We start from the raw sequence: 21,849 nt of genomic DNA, 5'->3' as shown, positions 1-21,849 counted from the left end.
GTCTTCAATTCTATTCCATTGGTCTACTTGTCTGTCACTATACCAGTACCATGCAGTTTTTATCACAATTGCTCTGTAGTAAAGCTTTAGGTCAGGCACGGTGATTCCATCAGAGGTTCTTTTATCCTTGAGAAGAGTTTTTGCTATCCTAGGTTTTTTGTTATTCCAGATGAATTGAATTGAAGACCCAGAAATGAAGCTTCGATAGTTTTAACTAGCATTGTTTTTTACCTGCGTGAAAAAGTATGGTTCTGTTAGTGAATGTTATCTTATCTCATATAAATAACTATAGTTTCTCTCCTCGTTATGCTGTCCTTTTACAAGAAGGTAATCCAATTTATTGGTGGAATTTTTTTTTTGTATTTTTGTTTTGTTTTTGTTTTTAATCTTCTATAGTCTGATATAGTCCAATGGAGTCAGAACAGATCCAACCTCAAATTCTCTGGGACCCGTTTTTCATCCTGATTTTTCTGGTCAGTTACTTACTGTGTATAGTTAGGGAGTTACTTAATCTTGCTCCTTTTTTCCCCATTCATTTATTTATCCACTCTACATCCCCATTACTGCCCAACCTCTAAGTCTTCCCTCACACAGTCTTGCCCCCATTTTCCCCTCCCCTTGATCTTTTTAACTTCTTAAACTTTAAAACTGATATAACAATAGAACCTGACCTTATTTGATACTTCCCTATCTATTCTCCATTCTCACCAATACCATATCATCTCCTAGAAGAATATTCTCTTTGCCTTTTAATTTCTAAGTTACTACTCATCCCTCCTCACTGTCTGGCTTCTTTTTGTTATTGTTTTAATACACGTTTGTCTAAAATCACGGATGATTTAATTGTCAAATACAGGGTAGTTTCATTCCTTGTATGAACGGGATGCTGTGTTAGAGTTATTACTTGTCTTTCCTAACTACTTTGTTCTTTTTGAACTATTTTTTTTGTTCTCATTATAATGCAGTTTTCTGTAGCTATCTTTCTGGTATCGGGTGCATTATACCTTTGACCTCATGTTATTTTTCCCAGAACATTCTACCCATTTATATTTTTGCTTCCTTCACTAATTTTCTTAATACATCAAAATATAATAATCATTTTTCATACCCATCTCAGCCTTTAAAGAAATACATTTCCTAAGAACTGTTGTAGTTACCTTTCTATCACTAGCCTTCAGGGATGTGTGTGACTCATAGTTTCCTCATCTTCCCTCTGTTGATGACATGAACATTTTCATTTTCAAAATAAAAATCCTGTTTTTCTTTTTTTTAATTTTTTATTAGATATTTTCTTCATTTACATTTTAAATGCTATCCCGAAAGTCCCCTATACCCTCCCCCACCTTGCTCCCCAACCCACCCACTCCAGCTTCCTGGCCCTGGCGTTCCCCTGTACTGGGGCATATAAAGTTTGCAATACCAAGGGGCCTCTCTTCCCAGTGATGGCCGACTAGGCCATCAAAAAGTCATGTTTTTCTTTGTGACACTATCACACATTTAGTATAGAATCTTAAGGCACTTAACATACATTTGTAATGAATAGTACCAGTGTACATGATTTCTTTTTACTTTGAAAATTTCCAAAGACCCTTCATATACATTGGTACAGTAGTCTTTAAATAGTTAGGAGTCTCTCACTTTCTTACACTCATATTCTACCTGCATTTGCCCCTACCGTCTCCTTATTTCCTCTATTTCTCTTTTGTTTATTCCCTCTGTTTCACTAGAGATGAATAAATCTTTTCAACATATATTTTCAAGCATCAACATCTTAACAAAAGAAAACCAAACAGCCCCGTTTTTTCCAGGTATCCACTTTCTGCTCTCTTCTCTTATATTCTGCTTTGAAGATGCCTCAGCTCATTCAATGCTGTCTTATTTCACCACCATGAAAACAACACCCATAAGGAGAAACCATAAGCAACATGAGCTATTCTCTTAATATAAGTCAAACTTTCTTTAAATAATGAGTTAGTTTGTGGTTTTCCAATAGTATTTTTCTTTCTTTCTCCACTGCTATATGCATATTGGTGAGGGGTAAAATTATTTCACTTGATGCAGCAAAACAAAGATAATTAAATGTTGTCAGGAACCAGACTGCTTTTAGGACTAACATTTTTTCCACTTGGGGCTATGTATCTTCCTTATAGGACTTGTTTGTTTCAGTATACATGACTTAACCATCTCTCTTTTTTTCTCTTCTTGCTTATTATTTTTACTCACTCATATATTTGCTAAAATGTAACCTGTTGTGGAATAGTATTTCCCTTTTTGATATAACCAATACCATCTAGTTTGTAATAATTGTTTCATTGTCTTGATAATCCTCCCCTAAAATTCTAGAGACCAAATCATATTATTCCAATTAGTCATCTGTGCCAGTCTCCTTCATAGATGATTGAACCTAGCACAGTCTGTAGCCTGAACAGCCACTTATTAATTGCCATGGGTAATTTGAAAAAAACATTTTTTAAGAAAATGAAATTCAGTGTGATTATATACGTCTGAAGTTGAGTTAAATCCAAATGATAATGAAATAGGGAATTCATTGCACCTTAAAAAAGAAGAAAAACACTTAGGCTTTAAAAGGATGGCACAAAACATAAGATGAAGGAAATCAAAGGTTTTCTTAAATCTTTAAGATAGTGGAATTTTAAATATAAAAGGAACCCATGAATAGAAATAGGCTGAAACAGACTATTTAGTTTTGAAATTATTGAAGTAGTGCTATAGTGATAGAAGACAGAAGTCCAGAGTCTAGGAAGACAGATTCATTACACTTATGTAGAATAAAGGAGCCCTCTCCCTCTGAAATGGTTGTAAAGTAAATGTTTGATGTACATAACTCTGAAAGTAGGAGTAGCTGTTTATATTCATTATTCTCAATATTTGTCTGAAAGCAAAACTTAGAAAATAGATAAATGTTTTCAGAAATTACCAGGAGAGATTAAATAAAAATGGGAACCTAACAATGAAAATATATCTATAGCCCACATGCAGATTGAAAAGTCCAAATGGAATCAGGTTGTGGCATAGGAGAAGTTATTGCTTGTTTTCCATCTGTTCATTGATTGGTTTATTTCTATTCTGTTCCTTCTAATTTTATTTTGTAGGTCTTGATGACTGTTTGCAGCAGTATATTAAGAACTTTGAGAGAGAGAAGATCAGTGGAGACCAGCTGCTACGCATTACACATCAGGAGCTAGAAGATCTGGGAGTCAGCCGTATTGGCCATCAGGAGCTGATCTTGGAGGCAGTTGACCTTTTGTGTGCACTGGTAAGGACTGAAACTGACAGAAAAGGAGAGATTTAATGGCCCTCTTCCACTGGCCACTTAGTTTTCTTTTTCCTTCTCTTTTATAAACTAGATATAGGTGGAGAAATTATCATTTTTAACTAAGTATATTGTTTGTATACTTCTATAAATTTATTACATTCATGCTAAATGAGAAAGAGGCTTAAAAGACAGATAGTAATATTACATTTCACCATGTGAAAAGCAAGTTAGAGCTTAACTAAGGGGTTTGTTAAAACTTTTCATTGTTTCTTTGTGAATTTTACATCATACACACCAACCCCCCTCATCTCATAATTCCCTTATACCTGCCCTCCACCCACCCTTACAACCTCTGCCTAAGAGAAACAAATCTCACTGTGGAAGCTGTAGTATATCACAGTGTGTCCACACTTTTTGCTTGCAAATGTTTATTGCAATGAGTCATTGATCTGGTTCACAGCCTCGGGCTTCTGTTACACTATCAATACTGGATCCTCACCGGGACTCCTCTACGATATGCTGTTGTTGCCCTGGGTCATGGAGATCCTGCAGCTTTGGATCTTTAGGAACAGCACCTTCACATGGTCCAGCAGTTCATAGATGGGGTAGATGTTGAGGTGGGCTAACTTCTACCCCTGGGTGTGGGCCTGGGAGGTATCTGAGTTGCTCAGCTCACCAGCTCTCCCACACCACCCCAACACAAGCTTTGTAGCCCTGCGTTGGCTAGCTCATCCAATGCCAGGAGTGGACAGAGCCAGCTTTTGGCTAAGGGAAGTTTTAATTGTGGTGCTTTTCATACACAATTATATGTAGTCACTTGTTAAATCCACTGCTTATAACATTTGAAATATTAAGTAATCTTGTTTTTAAGAAATTTAAACAAAATTATTTAGATTTTATTTCCACACATAATCAGTAAAAATAAACTACAGTACACTATATGGTCACTTTCTTTAGTTAATGAACAATGCATAATAAAACAAGAAAAATCAATATCAAACTAAGCTTTCTCTAAGCTTATGGTAATGTGGTAGACATTCTGATATTAGATATAGCTATAGATTTTTTTCCAGATTAACTAAGGTAAAACTAACTGGAATGGTTTTAAATTCTTCCAATTATACCGATATAAAGACAATGTATGTAATTTTATAACCAGAATTTGAATATTATCTCAAACTAGTTACAGATAACTTGTCAACAAATCATTATACTGTAGCCATAGTTTGCTTAAAGCTCAGTGTCTTAGTCAGGGTTTCTATTCCTGCACAAACATCATGACCAAGAAACAAGTTGGGGAGGAAAGGGTTTATTCGGCTTACACATCCGTACTGCTGTTCATCACCAAAGGAANTCAGGACTGGAACTCAAGCAGGTCAGAAAGCAGGAGCTGATGCAGAGGCCATGGACGGATGTTCTTTACTGGCTTGCTTCCCCTGGCTTGCTCAGCCTGCTCTCTTATAGAACCCAAGACTACCAGCCCAGAGATGGTCCCACCCACAAGGGGCCTTTCCCCCTTGATCACTAATTGAGGAAATGCCTTACAGTTGGATCTCATGGAGGCATTTCCTCAACTGAAGCTCCTTTCTCTGTGATAACTCCAGCTGTGTCAAGTTGACACAAAACTAGCCAGTACACTCAGTAACTCTGCCTCCTTGTAGTGGCCTGAGACATATGGAATTTTGTACATTCAAATTGAAATAATGTTGAATTTTTCATTAGATGAGAATTTGCCACTAATATGGCTATAGCCAACTTGATTTCCTTCATTTCTTTCATCCATAACATTTCACATGCAAATAATTAAAATAGAAGACTTGCATGAATGTAGTTCTAATCCATTAAGACTAGACTGTGTTGTGTTAGTTCTAAATTATGACTTGTTCCTTGCCCATGTTAGTAGCCAAATATATGAACAAAGAGGTAATAAAATAGAACAAAGAAAGAAATTAAGAATGACTCATGAACAAGCTTATATTTTCTTAAAGAAATCCTTTCAGTAACACCTATCTTGGTTAGGATTTCCATTGCTGTGATGAAACACTGACTAAAAGTAACTTAGGAAGGACAGGGTTATTATTTTGTTTTTGTTTCCATATCACGGTCTTTCATTGAAAGAATTCAGGGCAGAAACTCAAACAAGGCAGAAACCTGGAAAGGAGCTACTGCAGAGGCCATGAAGGAGTCTTGTTTACTAGTTTGTTCTTCACTGGCTTACTTAGACTACTTTCTAACAGAACCCAGGACCACTGGCAAAGGGATAGCACCACTTACAATGGGCTAGGATTTTCCATATAGATCACTAATTAATGAAATGTCTTACACACTTCCCTGCATATATCCAGGTCTTATGGAAGCATTTTCTCAATTGATGTTTACTCCTCTCAGATGACAAACTTGTGTCAAGTTGACATAAAAACTAGCTCCTAACCGTGGGAGAGAGGGTATCTCTGATTTTTTTGCCTGCTTTTGGGACCCTTTTCTTCCTATTGGGTTACCTCATCCATCACTGATAGGAAGCTTTGGGCCTTGTTTTATTACATCTTGTTATGCAGTGTTCAGCTGATATCACTGAGAAGCCTGCTGTTTTCTAAAGGGAAACGGAAGAGAAGTGGATCTTGGGGAGAGTGGAGGTGGATGGGGTGGGTGTAGAGTAACTGGGAGCTGTGGAGGGAGGGAGAGGAGGCTATGATTGCGATGTAATATATGAGAGAAGAATAAAAATTATAAATTGGATCAAACACTGTATTAAACACAAGACATTGGAAAAAAACTAGCTAGCACATCTTTATTATAATCCACCAGCATCAGGCATTTGAATATAGGCTCCACTAAATCAGGAATCTATCTTATTCGTTTGTAATTTTTAACATTGTCCCACTGCCATCACATAGGATGATGAAAAGCTTTTAATAAATAAAGGAAATATTGATGTTAGATGTATTTTTCTCTTTTATTATTCAGAATTATGGCTTAGAAACAGAAAATCTAAAAACACTTTCTCACAAGTTGAATGCATCTGCCAAAAATCTACAAAACTTCATAACAGGAAGGAGAAGGAGCGGCCATTATGATGGGAGGACCAGCCGAAAATTACCAAATGACTTTTTGACCTCAGTTGTGGATCTGATTGGAGCAGCCAAGAGTCTTCTTGCTTGGTTGGACAGGTACACTCTTCTCCATGATTCATAAGTAACCCCATATACATCGGTTTGTACAATAGCATTATTTTATATTTTCTTGTAAAAATATTAGGCAAATAGAAAAGCAAAAATAATAAATTTTTACTTTATTAATAAGCCATGATAACATTTGATTATGATTCACAATAGTTTTGGGTCAACAGCATGTAGATATGAATGTTTTATGAAATTTTATATCAAGATAAATATACAATCACTAATTTATCGCTGTCAAACACTAAATACTTTTGCTGGTTTATAAGCAAAGTTACTCATGGCCTGTTAGAACAAAATGAACGATTTCTCCTGAATTACTTTCTTCCTGTGTTAATGATCTTATTTAATAAGTAAGGAGTAAGTAGAAGCTACTACATTTTTTAGCATGTGTAGATAATTTCCCTACCCTGGTTTTGTACATTTGTCTTGTGTATGACATAGCATAAGAATTATAATATGAAATGTAAGCATAACACCTTTTTATTTGGTTGAATATTACCATGAAATTGGATCACAATTAAAAAGAAACTAAATGAGTGCTCTGCTTTCTTAGCTCATGGTATTGCCCTGTGTTGTGGTTGAATAATTCTTAAGAATTTCTGATAATTTACAGTCTTGCCAAAATGTCTCCTCCAAGGAACATTAAAAAGATACAAATCGGCCTTTTAAAAAATGAGATCCTTTATATAAAAGAAAGGTTTTATACATTTATTTGTTTGTTTCATTTTAGTTTTTGAGACAAAATAAATAAATAAAATATATTTTAATATACTATAACATAAAGTTCTAATTATACCTATGTCAACTACATTGATCAGTTGTTTAAAGTAATTGCATTTTTAATCTTTTTGAGAATTTCATATATTGAAGCTGTACTTATATAAGTTCTACCCCACACACTTCCTCCAACTCTTTCCATGCCCTTCTCAACTTTATGAGTTCTTTAATTATTGTTAATCACACATGCACACACATAAAACTATGAGTTCATTTAATGTTGCTCAATGTATATGTGTTTGGAAATAACTACTTGACATTGGCTAACCTACCAAGTTATTTTAAAATACAAACTGTTATAATATTTTAATTAGCGAAGCAATGATAAGAATAGAATAATGTTTAAGTTGTTTGAGTATATAAATACTGCATAGGGACAAGTAAGAGCTGAAGAGCCATCAACTTCCTCCCAGCCCCATGCTCTCAGAAATAAGATACAGACTGAATATATATTTACAAAAACCTTGGCCATATAGCTAGGCTCTTGTCTGACCAGGTATAACTTAAAATATCCCATTTATCCTAGCCTACATTCTGCCACGTGACTGGTTATGTATGCTCAGGCACCATGCATTCCTCTCTTCATCTCTCCTCCTCCGTCTCTCCCAGAATTCTTTCTCCTCCAATGTCCCACCTTCTATTTCCTGCCTAAGCCATATGCCATAGGCTTTTTAATTGACAGGTAATGCTTCCATACAATACACAAGATGTTCTCTCTACAGATACTTGTGATCAATAAGACTGTCTGACTTGGCTGACCCAGTGAATAATCAAAATAGGCAAACCCACTATTGAATAGGAGATGGAAGGAAAATATTAGAATATATTGTCATTTTCCCACTTGATTTTTCAAAATACTTACAACTTCATAACATGCTATATGACTTTAATTATGAACTAGTTCTTATTAACTGTTCTTTACATGATAGGTAGTTCAAGACAGCAAGGATGTTTCTTCTACTTTCCTCACTGATACCATGGTTATTCAGACTACACTTTCTATTTCGTAGAGAGATTTTTAAGGGAATGGAGAGCTATGGAATAAGAGATGATCCCTGTGGATCAACAACAATTAAAAAATGGACAGAAGTTCAGCTCATGCCAGGCAGTGGTGGCGCACGCCTTTGATCCCAGCACTTGGGAGGCAGAGGCAGGTGGATCTCTGAGATGGAGGCCAGCCTGGTCTACAAATAAAGTTCCAGGACAGCCAGGGTTATACAGAGAAACTCTGTCTCAAAAAACAAAAATGAAAGTTTAGCTCATGAAAAAATATGGAAGTGTAAGCAGCATAGAAGAAATTTATATGAATGTAGTGCCGTGGAGCAAAGGAACAAAGAATTTGAAGGAAAAAGGATAGTTATGGGTATATGTTGCTGAGATATTAGGTAGAATAAAGTTTGTGGTAGATTATGAAATCAGGGTCTTTGTGACTGTGGACTCTGGACTTAGACATCTGGGTGTGAACACTGGCTTCTCCACTCACTCAGTCTGTGACCTAGACAAGTCACTAAACATTTACCTGCCTTCATTTTTCTTCTTTTATAAGAGTTACTGTGAATATTAAATTAGTATGTATACCACAATTAGGATAGTAATTTACATTTAGTAAACCATTGGTTTATTAATATTGATGGCCTTTAATTATGAGTATTTCAAGTAAATATATATAAGATATTAACTTTCTTTGGAAAGTAAATAATAAAATACTGCTTTTCTTTTTTGCTGTTTTTTATTCAATGTAGTTAGTCCTTGAAAAATGTATCAAAGAACTGTAAAGAAATTTACAAACAGAAATTTTATAGAAAGAAAATATTATATTTCTAAAATTTAATTAATTTTAATTTCATTCATTTTATTTAAATGCATCCCAAATATTGTGTTTTATCAAGATGTAAGCTTAAGAACAATTCATTTCATTATTGTTCAAAATAGTATGTTATGCTATTTTATTTTGGTGATTTTCAAAAGCTGTTCTTACTAATCACAGCCTTACTTTTCCTTTTATAGGTCACCATTTGCTGCTGTGACAGACTATTCAGTCACAAGAAATAACGTCATACAGCTCTGCTTGGAATTAACAACAATTGTGCAACAGGTATTAACTGACAAGATTTTCTTTTGTTAAATTACTAGCTATTTTATATTTCAAAAATGGGCCAATGGTTCTTCAATTTCTTTAACCTTCATTTTTATTTTATTGCTACATGTATGAATGTTTTGCCTGTGTGTATATTTGTGCACCATGTGCATGCTTGATGCCTCTAGAGGCCTGAAGAAGGTTGGATCCCGTCTAAAACTAGAGTTATAGATGTTTGTGGGTGCTGGGAATTGAACCCTAGTCCTCTGTTAGAGCAGCTCATGTCCTTAACCACTGATCCTTTTCTCCAGCCCCTAGCAAATGGTTCTTTAAAAGCAAATAATTTATTGTTAAAGTATGAATGTATCATAAGTTTTACTAATAAAAGTTATAAAAATGAATTGGCATGCTTAGCTTCATTATTTTTATGCTATGTTTATCAGTCTCATGGTCAATGGGATTTCTAAACTGATATCACTTTCACAAAATTACATCACTCACTTCAGATAACAATTTCAGATTTTTGCTCTGATATTAATAGTTTCACTTTGTGTGTACAAATAAACAAATAAATATATCTGACAGTTTTTTATAATAACCCAATTGCCTGAGCTATTTTTCACTGAAAACTAAGCTAGAGATACCAAAATCAAGTGCCTTCAGGAGTGTAACAACTAGTATAAATGTTTAAATCAATTCTTTTATAAAACAATGAGAAATGACAGATACTGAACAAATTTACTAGTAGATCAACAGAAAAGTATTTGAATCAAATAAAGTATGTCTGATGTTTGTATAGCTACAACTCTCCATAAGTCTGATGACATCCTATTGCCACTGCGTCTTTTTCGGGGTACCATTATCCAATGATTTAAGTGTAAGGAAAGGGGACAATGTATAATGATGCAAAAATTATTGGATAAACTAAAAAAATTGTGATCTAATGTATCTTTGTGACACCTGTCCATGATTATCTCCCATAGCTCTCAGGTTGTTATATTGTTTATAATTCCTCAAAGAAATAGGACATTTTATTAATGCAGTTATTAACTTCATATACTATTGTTCTATCATGTAGATATTTTTGCATCATATATCTCACAATTTAAGTTCTTTTTTTTTTTTTTTTTTTTTTTTGGTGTTTTGAGACAGGGTTTCTCTGTGTAGCTCTGGCTGTCCTGGAACTCACTTTGTAGACCAGGCTGGCCTCGAACTCAGAAATCCGTCTGCTTCTGCCTCCCGAGTGCTGGGATTAAAGGCATGTGCCACCACGCCCGGCTACAATTTAAGTTCTTAATATTTTCACTTATGGCCTAGTCAGTTATAGTGTGACTCCTCATCATACTTTATCTAAAGCATACTCATTCTCATGTTGACCTCAAAGACCTGTTGGTATTCTCAATAGAAAATTTCAGCAGCTTAGTTGTTTTGCTCAACAACTCTTTAAACATCTCTTTATAAGGTAGTGATGGGTTTAAGCTTTGCTACTGAGAAGTCAGGAAATATTAAGTAGACTAGAGAAGAGATTAATTTATAGGCTGAACTTTAAGTACATTCTGTCTTGACCAAACATAAAATTACTGAAATAACTCCAGACGTACTAAGAACACAGAAGGACTTTCTGTACCCTCCACCCACCATATATACTTTGTTTAAAGGTTAATGGTGTGCCCTCTTAGGACATTTTGCTTCCACGTTACCTACTTCTGTATTTTAAAACTCAGTAACTCTTGACATTTGTCACAACTACTTTTACCTGATTCTCATTTTCCCATCACATGTCCTGTTTGATGTGTCATCTTTATTTTAGAACAAGATCTTTTGTTCTTGGTTATTTTCTTGCCCCAATTTGTACTTAGCTCTGTAATTCCTTAAAGGAAACATCAAATGCAAACTCATATTAACAAATAACGATATGACATCTAGTTTTAGGCTTTCTATAAGTGCAGAATTGATCACCATTGAATTAGTTATTACAAATGTAAGCCAATTTTTTTTATTTTCAAATGAATTGCTAACTTCCTTTTTTGAGTTTCAAAGGAGCTAACATGATGTTCCAGCATAAGTTCCTTTTGATCTTCAAGAACTCCCATGTGTATTAGCTGTCCTCTAACTCACATAGAGAAACTATCACTAGCCATTTGTCTTATGATACCTCTGCACAATATGCCCTTTTTATATCTTTCATCTCTGCCTTATTAAAATCATACCCTATCCTTCAAGGTATTTGAGAAATGCTACTTCATTTATGAAGTTTTTCTGATTTCCTACAAGTGTTTGTGTCTTCTCTGTATATTGAATCTTTATTGTAATTTTGTTCCTGATATAGTTAAAATGAAATGCAACACCTTGCTCTTGGTCTTCTAGTTTCCCACATATTTGTTGTTTTCCTTTTTTCTGTACACTATTAGACTAGTTAATTATATTATTCTCTCTTGTCCCCTTTCTGATGCATAGTCACTGTTGCATGAGCAGATGTAGAGTTTCTCATCTTCCTATGCATAGCATTTCACATAGCTTCTGGGGCAGTTAAAGCCTTCTGTGAACAACAATTATCTTAGTTTCATTACACGATCAAGTCCTTGAATATAGAAATAGTGTCTTTCTTATTTGATATATACTATTTGTTAAAAATAAATTGACTGAGCAGAATTAATCTCTATGGCCAGCTTATGCTCATTTGTATTTTGATAATGAAAAATCAAAAGGGAAATTAGCATTACTCATTTTTGTTAACTCTCCTGTGAGAATGTTTCCATTCTGTTCCTGTTATTCATATTAAAAGACTTACTTAGACATAGTTTCTGTGTTAGAAATGGAAATCTCTGACATAAGCAGAAATGTGCAGTCAGGTTTCTGACTATGTAATTTTACCCTGATTTCAGCAAGAAAATAAGAATTTTCTTCTCCAAACTCAAAAAACAACAACAACAACAACTCAAAGACTTCCATCACTTTAAATTTCTCTTCATTAGTTACAATAAGCTTGTTGGGATTGATGACATAGGTCAGTGATAGAGCACTTGTTGTGTTTGAATATGACACTTCTTCAGTCCTTATTGCTATAAAAAGGAAAAGTAAATGATTATTTTACCCTCGTAACCATATTCCAGGCTAGCATAAACACTTTTCTGAAACACCAAGCAGATTCCTAATGCTAACAAAATGTATCTTTCATATCAGATATTTACATTATAATCCTTAATAGCTGCAAAATTACAATTATAAAGTAGTAACAAAATAATCTTATGGTTGGAGTCACCACAACATGAGGAACGGTATTAGTTGGTCACAGCATTAGGAAGGTTAAGAACCACTGTTTTAGAGAAAAATTATATATTAGTAGACAAAAATTATCTTTGAAATGCTATATTGTTTTTCTACTGTAAGTGATACTATCTAATGTTTTTTGAGCTCTGTATTCTATTGTTGCCCACAGTACCAATAGGAATGTGGACTGATAGATAAAATCATGAAATAAAATACTTAATTGTTTGTTTCTTGGTAGTGAATCTATGTGCAGACCTTACTTTTCTATATTTTACAAATTCCAAAAGTGAATTTAAGCTATCAGCAAAGAAGGAATATTTGAAAAAGGAACCTATCATAAACAAACACTGAAGTTACATTTTAAAATAAATTTCATATAGTTAACATCTAACACATTGTCTAATTTTCTATTATATATATGCGTGTATGTGTATGTGTTTATATTAATCAAAATTTTATTTGGAGTAATATGGGATACATAAATATTAAACTTTTGCTGCCACTTAAAAAAGGCAAATTTGACTAAGTAAGGTATGGACTTTAAAAATATCTAGGGCATGCATTTATTACCAGGCTTTCAAGAAATCTCATCTGAACAGTTTTATGCTTTGAAATATGCTGTGCTTAAAATTGTTTTTCACTCAACTTTAATTATTTTTATTCCCTTTGCAGCAAGATGAGATGGTCAATATCTAAAAATAAACTGTCACAAATGGCTTTTCTCACTTTAACACAAAAGGGTGGTACTAGTGGAAAATTCTTATTGATATTGAACACTTCTATTTCCAATAATATTAAAATTAGGGAGAAAAGGCACTGCAAATTTCTTCTTTTGGAAATCTCCATTTGGAATATTTACTTACTCTAATATAGTCTATGTCACTTTTTACATATTCTGTGTTTAGTCGAGTTGGGATGTTTGAAGCTTTTAAAGGTATTTTCCCCATCATGAAATTTGTTATTAAAACACTCAAGAAAATGGGGGAACTTGTTTTAAAAAATCTTAACTGTAAGAACTAAAGCTTCTTTCAGAGCCCTGTCAGCAACTGAATCCGAAAAATGAGACAGGTACCCACGCACTTCTTGTCAGAATTGAAATAATTGCCATGATGCCTGTCTTCGTGGGTATCAGCATAACCTAAAATAATTCTACTGTACCATTTTAATATTCCCTTCATGAGACACAAAAACTGAGATTGTCACTAATTAAGAAATGAGCACAGAAGTGTCATTTTGAAAGGTAACGCTTTGATGAGGTTGAAAATACTTGGAACAAGGGACAAGGATGAAAGCAGTTTGTCAGGGGAATGTAACCCAGCTAGCTCTGTTAAATCATTCCATACTGGATGATTCATGTCATGGCTGCTACAATTGTAATCATAATATCTAGCTCGAAGTTAACAGAAGGATCAAATAGATGAGATTTTACCATGGACCTCAGTGTCCAGTGAAGAACAAGAGGAGTCTAAAAGGAGGTTGGACAAGAGACAGATAACAGAATTGGAGTTAAAATCATAAATTTACAAGTATTTTTCTCCCATTCGTGTTTTTAGTTTTCTTAGCAAACATTTACTGTTATATTTGATTTATATGCTGAGAGAATAATTTCAAGTGTTGTAAAACACATAAAATCATTTTCAGTTGTTAAATTTGGAGTGAAAACTTTCTTTAAAAATTCAATTCCTGGCAATATGATTTTACTTGGAATTGTTTTCTGATTTTTTTTGCATAGTTATTCACTTCATTATCAATACATATTTAAGAAAAGAAAAGGGTATTATTTTGTTGATACCCTTTAAATAGTCACATTGAAGAATGTTTTTATTTTGGCAAGCAGTCTCACTTAAATTACGTATTTGTGCTTTGTAGACATTTTGTTAACTTACAATAGCTTTTATATAAAATTGAAACTAAAAATTTATATTTACTATTATACAATTATGATTTTGAAAGTAAAATTATAAACAAACATGTCAAGTATACATCTTTTTAAATACTCCTATTGGTATTTAACTACTTTTATCTATTTAGTTTGAGGATTTTACTCAAGCTTGTGAGAAGATTATAACTTTTATGGCAGTGAATTATAATTTGTGGTTTACATTTTTAGAGCATCCATTTTTAAACACTTAAAGAACTTTGTAAAAATTGTACTTAAGAATTGATTTTAAAAATTATATCAATGATTTATTAAGGGAAAAATGCCTGTAAAATTATTAGCAATATCTGTCATAGTCTACTTAATCATATTCCATGTACATGAAATCACCACCTTTATATTTTTCATGAAGACTTTCTATAACTTACCTCTCATATTTTATAATAAAATACTGTGGTAGGATTAGACATGAAAGAACATCTGAGCTTAATTGTCCTAAATATGCTTTTGAAGAATGGTATATACACTTGGATAAATTACCTCAGATCTTCGATGTTATTTATCTGTAAAACTGTATCATTAACTATCTTGTTAGATTATTACAGAGCTTTATGTGAACATTTGAACATTTCACAGCAACTTAATAAATGGCTATTAGGATTATATAGCAAAAGAGACTGAAAACACTTAAACTGAGCTAGTTTCTTGCTTCATCAGAAGTTCAAAAGACTGGTACTCTGCTTAATTTTGCTGTTGAATAGTTGTGAAAAATTTTTAAATTTTCTTTTTTTTTTTTTTTAAGATTTTATTTATTATATGTAAGTACATTGTAGCTGTCTTCAGACACTCCAGAAGAGGGCGCCAGATCTCGTTGCGGATGGTTGTGAGCCACCATGTGGTTGCTGGGATTTGAACTCTGGACCTTCGGAAGAGCAGTCGGGTGCTCTTACCCACTGAGCCATCTCACCAGCCCCCTAGAAAATTTTTAAAGTTCAAAAGACTGGTAGTCTGCTTAATTTTGCTGTTGAATAGTTGTGAAAAATTTTTAAATTTTCTAAAATGAGTGATTTAAAAAAATAAATTGGAAGCCAGGCATAGTGTCACATGCCTTTAGTGCCACCAGAAGCAGGTGGATAGGTGTGAGTTTGAGGCCAGCCTTGTCCACATAGTGAGTTCCAGTATAGCCACAGCTATGTAGTAAGACTCTGTCTTGAAAAAAGAATTAAAAATAATTTGGTTTAGTTTAGGACATCTTTATATTTTAATGTACATATACATACTTAGTATTCTGGAATATTTCTTAAAACATCCACACTTAAAATGTAATGCAGAAATTAATGTTTGTCATATAAGAACTTGCCACTCATACATTTATAAATCACCTAGATTTGAACACACACATTAATTTTAGTGGTACATTTATAATAGTCATATAAAATGTGTGTTTTAAAGGTGATAGTAAAAATCAAACTTTCATTACATACATGGAGAGATATAAAATGGCCATCTAAGTTGTGCTTGAATAGGCAGAGTATATTCTTTAGTTCATGCCAGAGTACTCTCATAGTCATTTCAGTCACAGCTTTAAATACTTCTGCTGCATGCTCAGGGTTAGTGTTTAAGCCTTCATGAATCAGACATTCTAGGTGACCTGAAAATTGAATTGGAGCTCTTGGTATAGAAACTGGGGCATTTCAGACCAAAAACCAGGGCAAGCTTTATATATAATTTTTAAGCAATATGAATTATACTAGCTTTGCATACTCAGATGGTATGAAATTTGGTTCTATTTTTCCTTTCTATTTAAACTAATAATTTAATTCATTTCATGTAATATTTTTCCTTTAAATTTTCTCCAGCAGCTTTAATTATTAAGAAGCATTATTTATATCTTTTCTGTTTATCATAATCAAAAGTCTGATAATATTATCTGATCAAAAATCAGATAATAGAAGTATTAGAGATAGTAGTAAAATAACTTGAAGATTTTATCTGGATGCAGATATAAAAGTGGAATTTTCAAAGTTGATAGTATGCTAAATATATGTACAATTGTATCTTTCAAAGGCTTATGTGTAATGAGAATGTTAGAATAGATAGAAGTACACAGGCATAAGAAAGTTTCATTATCTTTGATCATTAAGAGCTGCATATTTTCCTTTTTTCATATTTTCTTAATGTATTCATTCACTTTGCATCCTAATTGCGGCCTGTCTCTCTCCTCCCAGTCCTCCCTCATAAGGCCTCACCCTCACCCCTCCCCTTTACCTCTGAGGAGGGGGAAGTTCTCCCATGGGTATCACTTCACTCAGAACTAGGCACATCCTCTCCCATTGAGGCCAGCCCAGTTGGGGAACAGAGTCCACAGGCAGGCAACAGATTCAGGATGACCCCCTGCTCCAGGTGTTGGGGGACCCGCATGAAGACCAAGCTACACATCTGCTACAAATGTGCTGGGGGCCCTAGGTCCAGCCCTTGTGCTGCATATTTTCTAAGGCTTTGGATGAGAGGATGAGTAAATAAATTTTGCATGCTAGGAATTTCTCAAAGTCACCATGCCAAAAGACTTTTAAAGGTGCAGATTGTAGTATTATCTGTACCAAAAAAGATAGATGGTTTATACTGCACTAGTTAGATTCTCTTAGAGGGGGGAAATGATAGTGTACTAGTTCTCAGACATTACCGTTATTTAATATATTATAGTTAAGTTTTGTATTATAGTGTTGTGCAATATTCCATATATACAGAAGAGTATATGTAACATGTTTGCTATAGACATAACAATAAATATACATAAATCTATCTTGTAAATTTAATAGTTGGAGTGCTAACTAATAGCATTTTAATTATTGAGCTATTTCTGCATCTTGTATGCCTACCCTCTTTCATGGGTTTTGTCATATCGAACTTTTGTCTTTAAATAATCATATATAATTCTTCACTAAAGGCATTTAATGATTCTTATCTTTAAGCTTTAGGAAAATATTATCACTAAGTATCTCACGTTTTTTTACTTGATATATTCCTAAATTTTTATTTGACTTGTAGTTCATTTCACTGAATATAATATTGTGCTCTGTTCATATTCACTAATACATTTATTCTTCTGATGATGGACATTTGATTGTATACCCACATTTAAGTTTACTACAAAGCACAAATATTAAGTTATATAGTTTATGAAATATTGTGTCATTTTCTCAAAATATTTCCTTGCTTATTGTTTTTGTACTTCCATTTTCATTCAACCCCTAAACTGATTTGTTACATATTATATAATTCACCTATTTAAAGCTTTTAAATTTTTCCCAAAGTCATAAGAAGTATCTTTAAACATTATGCTTATGTTATGTGTAAAGAAACAGATGCAGAATGTTAGGCATAAGTGAACAGATGTAGAAAAGTATGTCAATGGATCGTGACCCTCATGGAGAATAAAATAAGCCTCAGAAGATATTCCCCTGTGTGCTACCATTTGTAACATATGGTGGTTACTCTTTCTAAAATTTCAAGCCAAAAGTAATACCAATACATTTTTAAAAGGGTTTTCTATGTCAGACCTAATGAAAGTAAAAGGCCCCAACATAGCTAGTACATGGCACATAAAGGTTTGCTGAAAAAATACATACCTTTTCTCTTAAAAAATCACCAAAAGAAGGTTCTAGAAATTTAAGTTAGATTTAGTAACTACTTTGATACTAACAAAACCTGAAAGGGAACTAACGGGAAAATACTAGTTTTACATTCCATTTATATGGTGGTTAGGGCGCATACAATGTTAGTTGTACACATTCTTCCTTCTTTTCCTTATACTCACGATTTTATCTATTGATCTTGGTCAGTCTAACTGGGCATGACAAAATCTTCAGCAGGTTTAATGCATTTTACTCATGGAAAAAGATTTATACATTTTTTTAATATTTCTCAGTTGTTTGTGTTTTATCTTTAATGTTTAAACTGCACCAGTTTTTTTTCTTTTTTTACTTTATATCCTGATTGCTTCTTGCCCTCCTTCTCCCTCTCATCTCCCTCTCATCTTCTTGCCTCCTTCTCTCCTCCCTCTCATCTCCCTCTACCCCATCCTTCCATCCTCCCTTTCTCCACAGAAAAGGGGAGGCCTCCCATGGATATCAACTTGTGTTGGCAAACCAAGTTGCAATGGTACTAGGTGCAACTTCTCCTATTGTGGCTAGAGAAGGCAGCCCAGTTATGGGAAAGGGATCGAAAGACAGGCAACAGAGGGAGAGACAGACTGTGATCCTATTGTTAGGGGTCCCACATGAAGACTGAGATGCACAACTGTTACATATGTGCTTAGGACCTAGCTAGGTCCATCTCACATATGCTCTCTTTTTGGTGGTTCAGTCTCTGTAAGACCTTATGGGCCCAGGTTAGTTTATCCTGTAAGTTTTCTTGTGGTGTCTTTGACCCCTCTGGCTCTTTCTATCCTTCCTCCCTCTCTTCAGTACGATTCCCCAAGCTCAGCTTAATGTTTGACTGTGGGTATCTGAATCTGTTTCCATCAGTTGCTGGGTAAAGCCTCTCAGAAGACAGTTATGCTAGGTTCCTGTCTACAAGTATAGCAGAATATCATTAACAAGGTTAGGGATGGGCTCCCTATAATGGATGGCATGGGTCTAAAGCTGGGGCAGTCATTGGTTGGCTATTACCTCTATTTCTGCTCCATCGTTATCCCTGCTCATCTTGTAGACAGGAAAAACTGTGGATCTACGATTTTGTGGCTGGGTTGGTGTCCCAATCCCTCCGTTGAGGTCTTTTCTGATTACAAGAGATGGCCCACTTTCAGGTTCCACATCCTCCAATGCTAGGAGTCTTAACTAGGGTCACCCTCATAGATTCCTGGGAGTTACCATTGCTCTAGATTTCTAGCTTGTCCCAGAGATGCATCCCCCAACTGATTCTCTCTGACATCCCCTGACTTGATCATTCCTTCTCCCTTCTCCAACCCCTCCCCCAGTTCCCTCCCTCCATCTTCCCTTAATGTCTATTCTATTTTCCATTCTGAATAAGATTTCAAGTGACTGAATTAGGCCATCCTTGTTACTTAGCTTCTCTAGGTCTATGGATTGTAACATGTAACATAATTAATTACCTGTACATTATAGCTGATATCAATTTATGAGTACATGCTATATATTTCTTTCTAGGACTTGAGTACCTCATTCAGGATGGTATTTTCTAGTTCCATTCATTTGCCTGCAAAGTTCATGATGTCTTCATTTTTAATAGCTGGATAGTATTCCATTGTGTAGATATACCATGTTGTCTGTATCCATTCTTAGGTTGAGAGACATCTGGCTATTTCCAGCTTCTGGCTATTACGAATAGGGCTGTTGTGAACATAATAGAGCACATGTCTTTGATATATGGTGGAACATCTTTTGGGTATATGCCCAGGAATTATGCAGCTGGGTCTTGAGGTAGTACATATTTTACAGTAGCTTATTCCTATTCCATTTCCTTTCAGTCTTTGTGCCTTTAAGGCGACGAGTTAAAAAACAACGGCAACAACATGAGCATCCTTCATAGTGATCTGAGGTAGTGAAAAAGATAAGAATTCCTGTGAAAAAGACCAGGGCTCAGGGAAAATACTTGATTTGGAGTTATGGAATTTTTTTCTCATAATAGCCCAATCTACTTCTTTTTCCCGTTCCAAATCCATATGTGCACTCCTGGTATCACTTAGAATCACTTTACAGCTTAAAAGCAACAATTTTGATCTCATATTAAACTTGGAAATCTGTCTTAAATATGAAATATAATGTCCCTCAACAATGCTGCATACAATATGAGTTTTGAAAGAAACTGTATGGGAGATCAAAATATCAATAACAGTATCTTTATTTGTTCTGAATCTTGCATAGGTAACTCTGTATTGGCTCTGATTTACATATGTATTAATCTACTGTGATGCTATTCAGGAGTTAACAACATAACAACTTTTAATTTCCTTTTTAGTGCCTTTCTGTTTTCTACTTCCCTTTTCAACTCAAAGACTATTCAGTACGTGCTGTGGTTCTTTTCACCTAAATTGCATACATAAATGCTCCATTTCTGGACAGTCCCTCAGCTTTCTACTAGGAATGGATTTTTTCTCCTGGGCACTTTTTAATATCTTTTTAAACTCTCCCTCATATCCTGTCATCTGGGAAAATCCTATTCCTCCCGATTTTCTTGTTTTCAATCATTGCCAAAGAAAGGACTATATATAATTTAATATGTAGGCTATAATATTTATTCTATTCTATTTTGAAGTTATCATGGTGTTATAAGAAGCTACCCCATGTTGCCCTAAAATTCATAATTTTCCTTCACCAAATTCCCAAATGCTAGGATTATACACATACACATTTACACTTGGTTACTGGCAATTTTAACTTTAACTTTTTAAAAATCTTATTTTTAATGATGGTTCTTAAACACTTTAATTAACCTTTCTTGTAACTCACCACCCACCAGAGGTTGTAATAAAGAAAGGATATGAAGGAAGTGGACCTATTTAGAAAGATTTTTTGGAGCAACTCCCATTTGTGTTGTCTAGAAATTAGCAGTTTAATTTACAGATTAGCAGGCAGTGGCACTTGCAAACACAGTCTTGTTTGGTAGAGTCTGCTTAGCAACAGCAGCGTGACATAACCTAGGAGAGACAGCCAGACCTCAGCCTTGGTTTGAGTCAGCAGGAGGGACCCAGAGGAACATCAGGAAAAGTTCTCAGCTGTGCCTCTCTCAGGGGAAGTGAAGATGAGCAAAGATGGGAGGCAGACCCACAAGCATTGCACAGCTAGCTGTACCAGAAAGCTAAGCTCCGTCTCCATCACTCCATGGAGTCCTATTTGTACCCTCCAGACATCACGGGTCTTCCATATACCTTGCCTCAGCACAACTCTTGCCTGAGCACATGCATCTAATCACCCCACCCCATCCTCCAGTCCTCGGAAATGGCAACAAACTGCAGCACACCACCAGAAGTTTTTTGGTGCGTTTCTCTCTATGGAATCCTGACAAATGCAGCTCAACTACACAGTGTAAGGCTGACCAATACATGCATGTCATTAGCAAATAATCTTTCATCACATATCCTTTCATGTTCTTGCTTTAGCAGAACATCCTCTCTCCTGTGTCTGCTTCAGGGAAATGTTCCTTCACAAGTCTGCCTTAGCCTTTCACACCTGTGTCCACTTTAAGGAAACGTTCCTTCATGTGTGTGCCCCAGTAAAACACCATCCAACCAACTTTCCAAAGAACCGTTAAGTTTCCACTTCAGTCAATTTTATAAGTGAGGAAATTCAAAGTTAGGGCTGTAACTTAAGTGTGACATGGTTCAGAACTTTAATCTGCCTGCTTATTCTTTTTTTTTTTTTTTTTGGGG

The 21,849-nt window shown here is 34.6% G+C and overlaps 1 protein-coding gene across 6 annotated transcripts in view; it reads left to right on the top strand.

Moving 5' to 3' along the window:
* The window catches only part of Cnksr2 (connector enhancer of kinase suppressor of Ras 2), a 239,870-nt gene that overhangs the window by 52,319 nt on the left and 165,702 nt on the right, over positions 1 to 21,849 (top strand). For all 6 annotated transcript variants that reach the window (XM_021153093.2, XM_021153091.2, XM_021153094.2 and 3 more), the window contains exons 2-4: positions 3,114 to 3,277; positions 6,242 to 6,444; positions 9,241 to 9,328. In XM_021153093.2, coding sequence (XP_021008752.1) covers positions 3,114 to 3,277; positions 6,242 to 6,444; positions 9,241 to 9,328 — 455 coding nt within the window. The remainder of the gene's footprint in view (positions 1 to 3,113; positions 3,278 to 6,241; positions 6,445 to 9,240; positions 9,329 to 21,849) is intronic.

This window comes from Mus caroli, chromosome X (genome assembly GCF_900094665.2).
Source record: "Mus caroli chromosome X, CAROLI_EIJ_v1.1, whole genome shotgun sequence".
NCBI classification, from domain to species: domain Eukaryota; kingdom Metazoa; phylum Chordata; class Mammalia; order Rodentia; family Muridae; genus Mus; species Mus caroli.
This window is presented reverse-complemented; position numbering and strand designations above follow the sequence as displayed.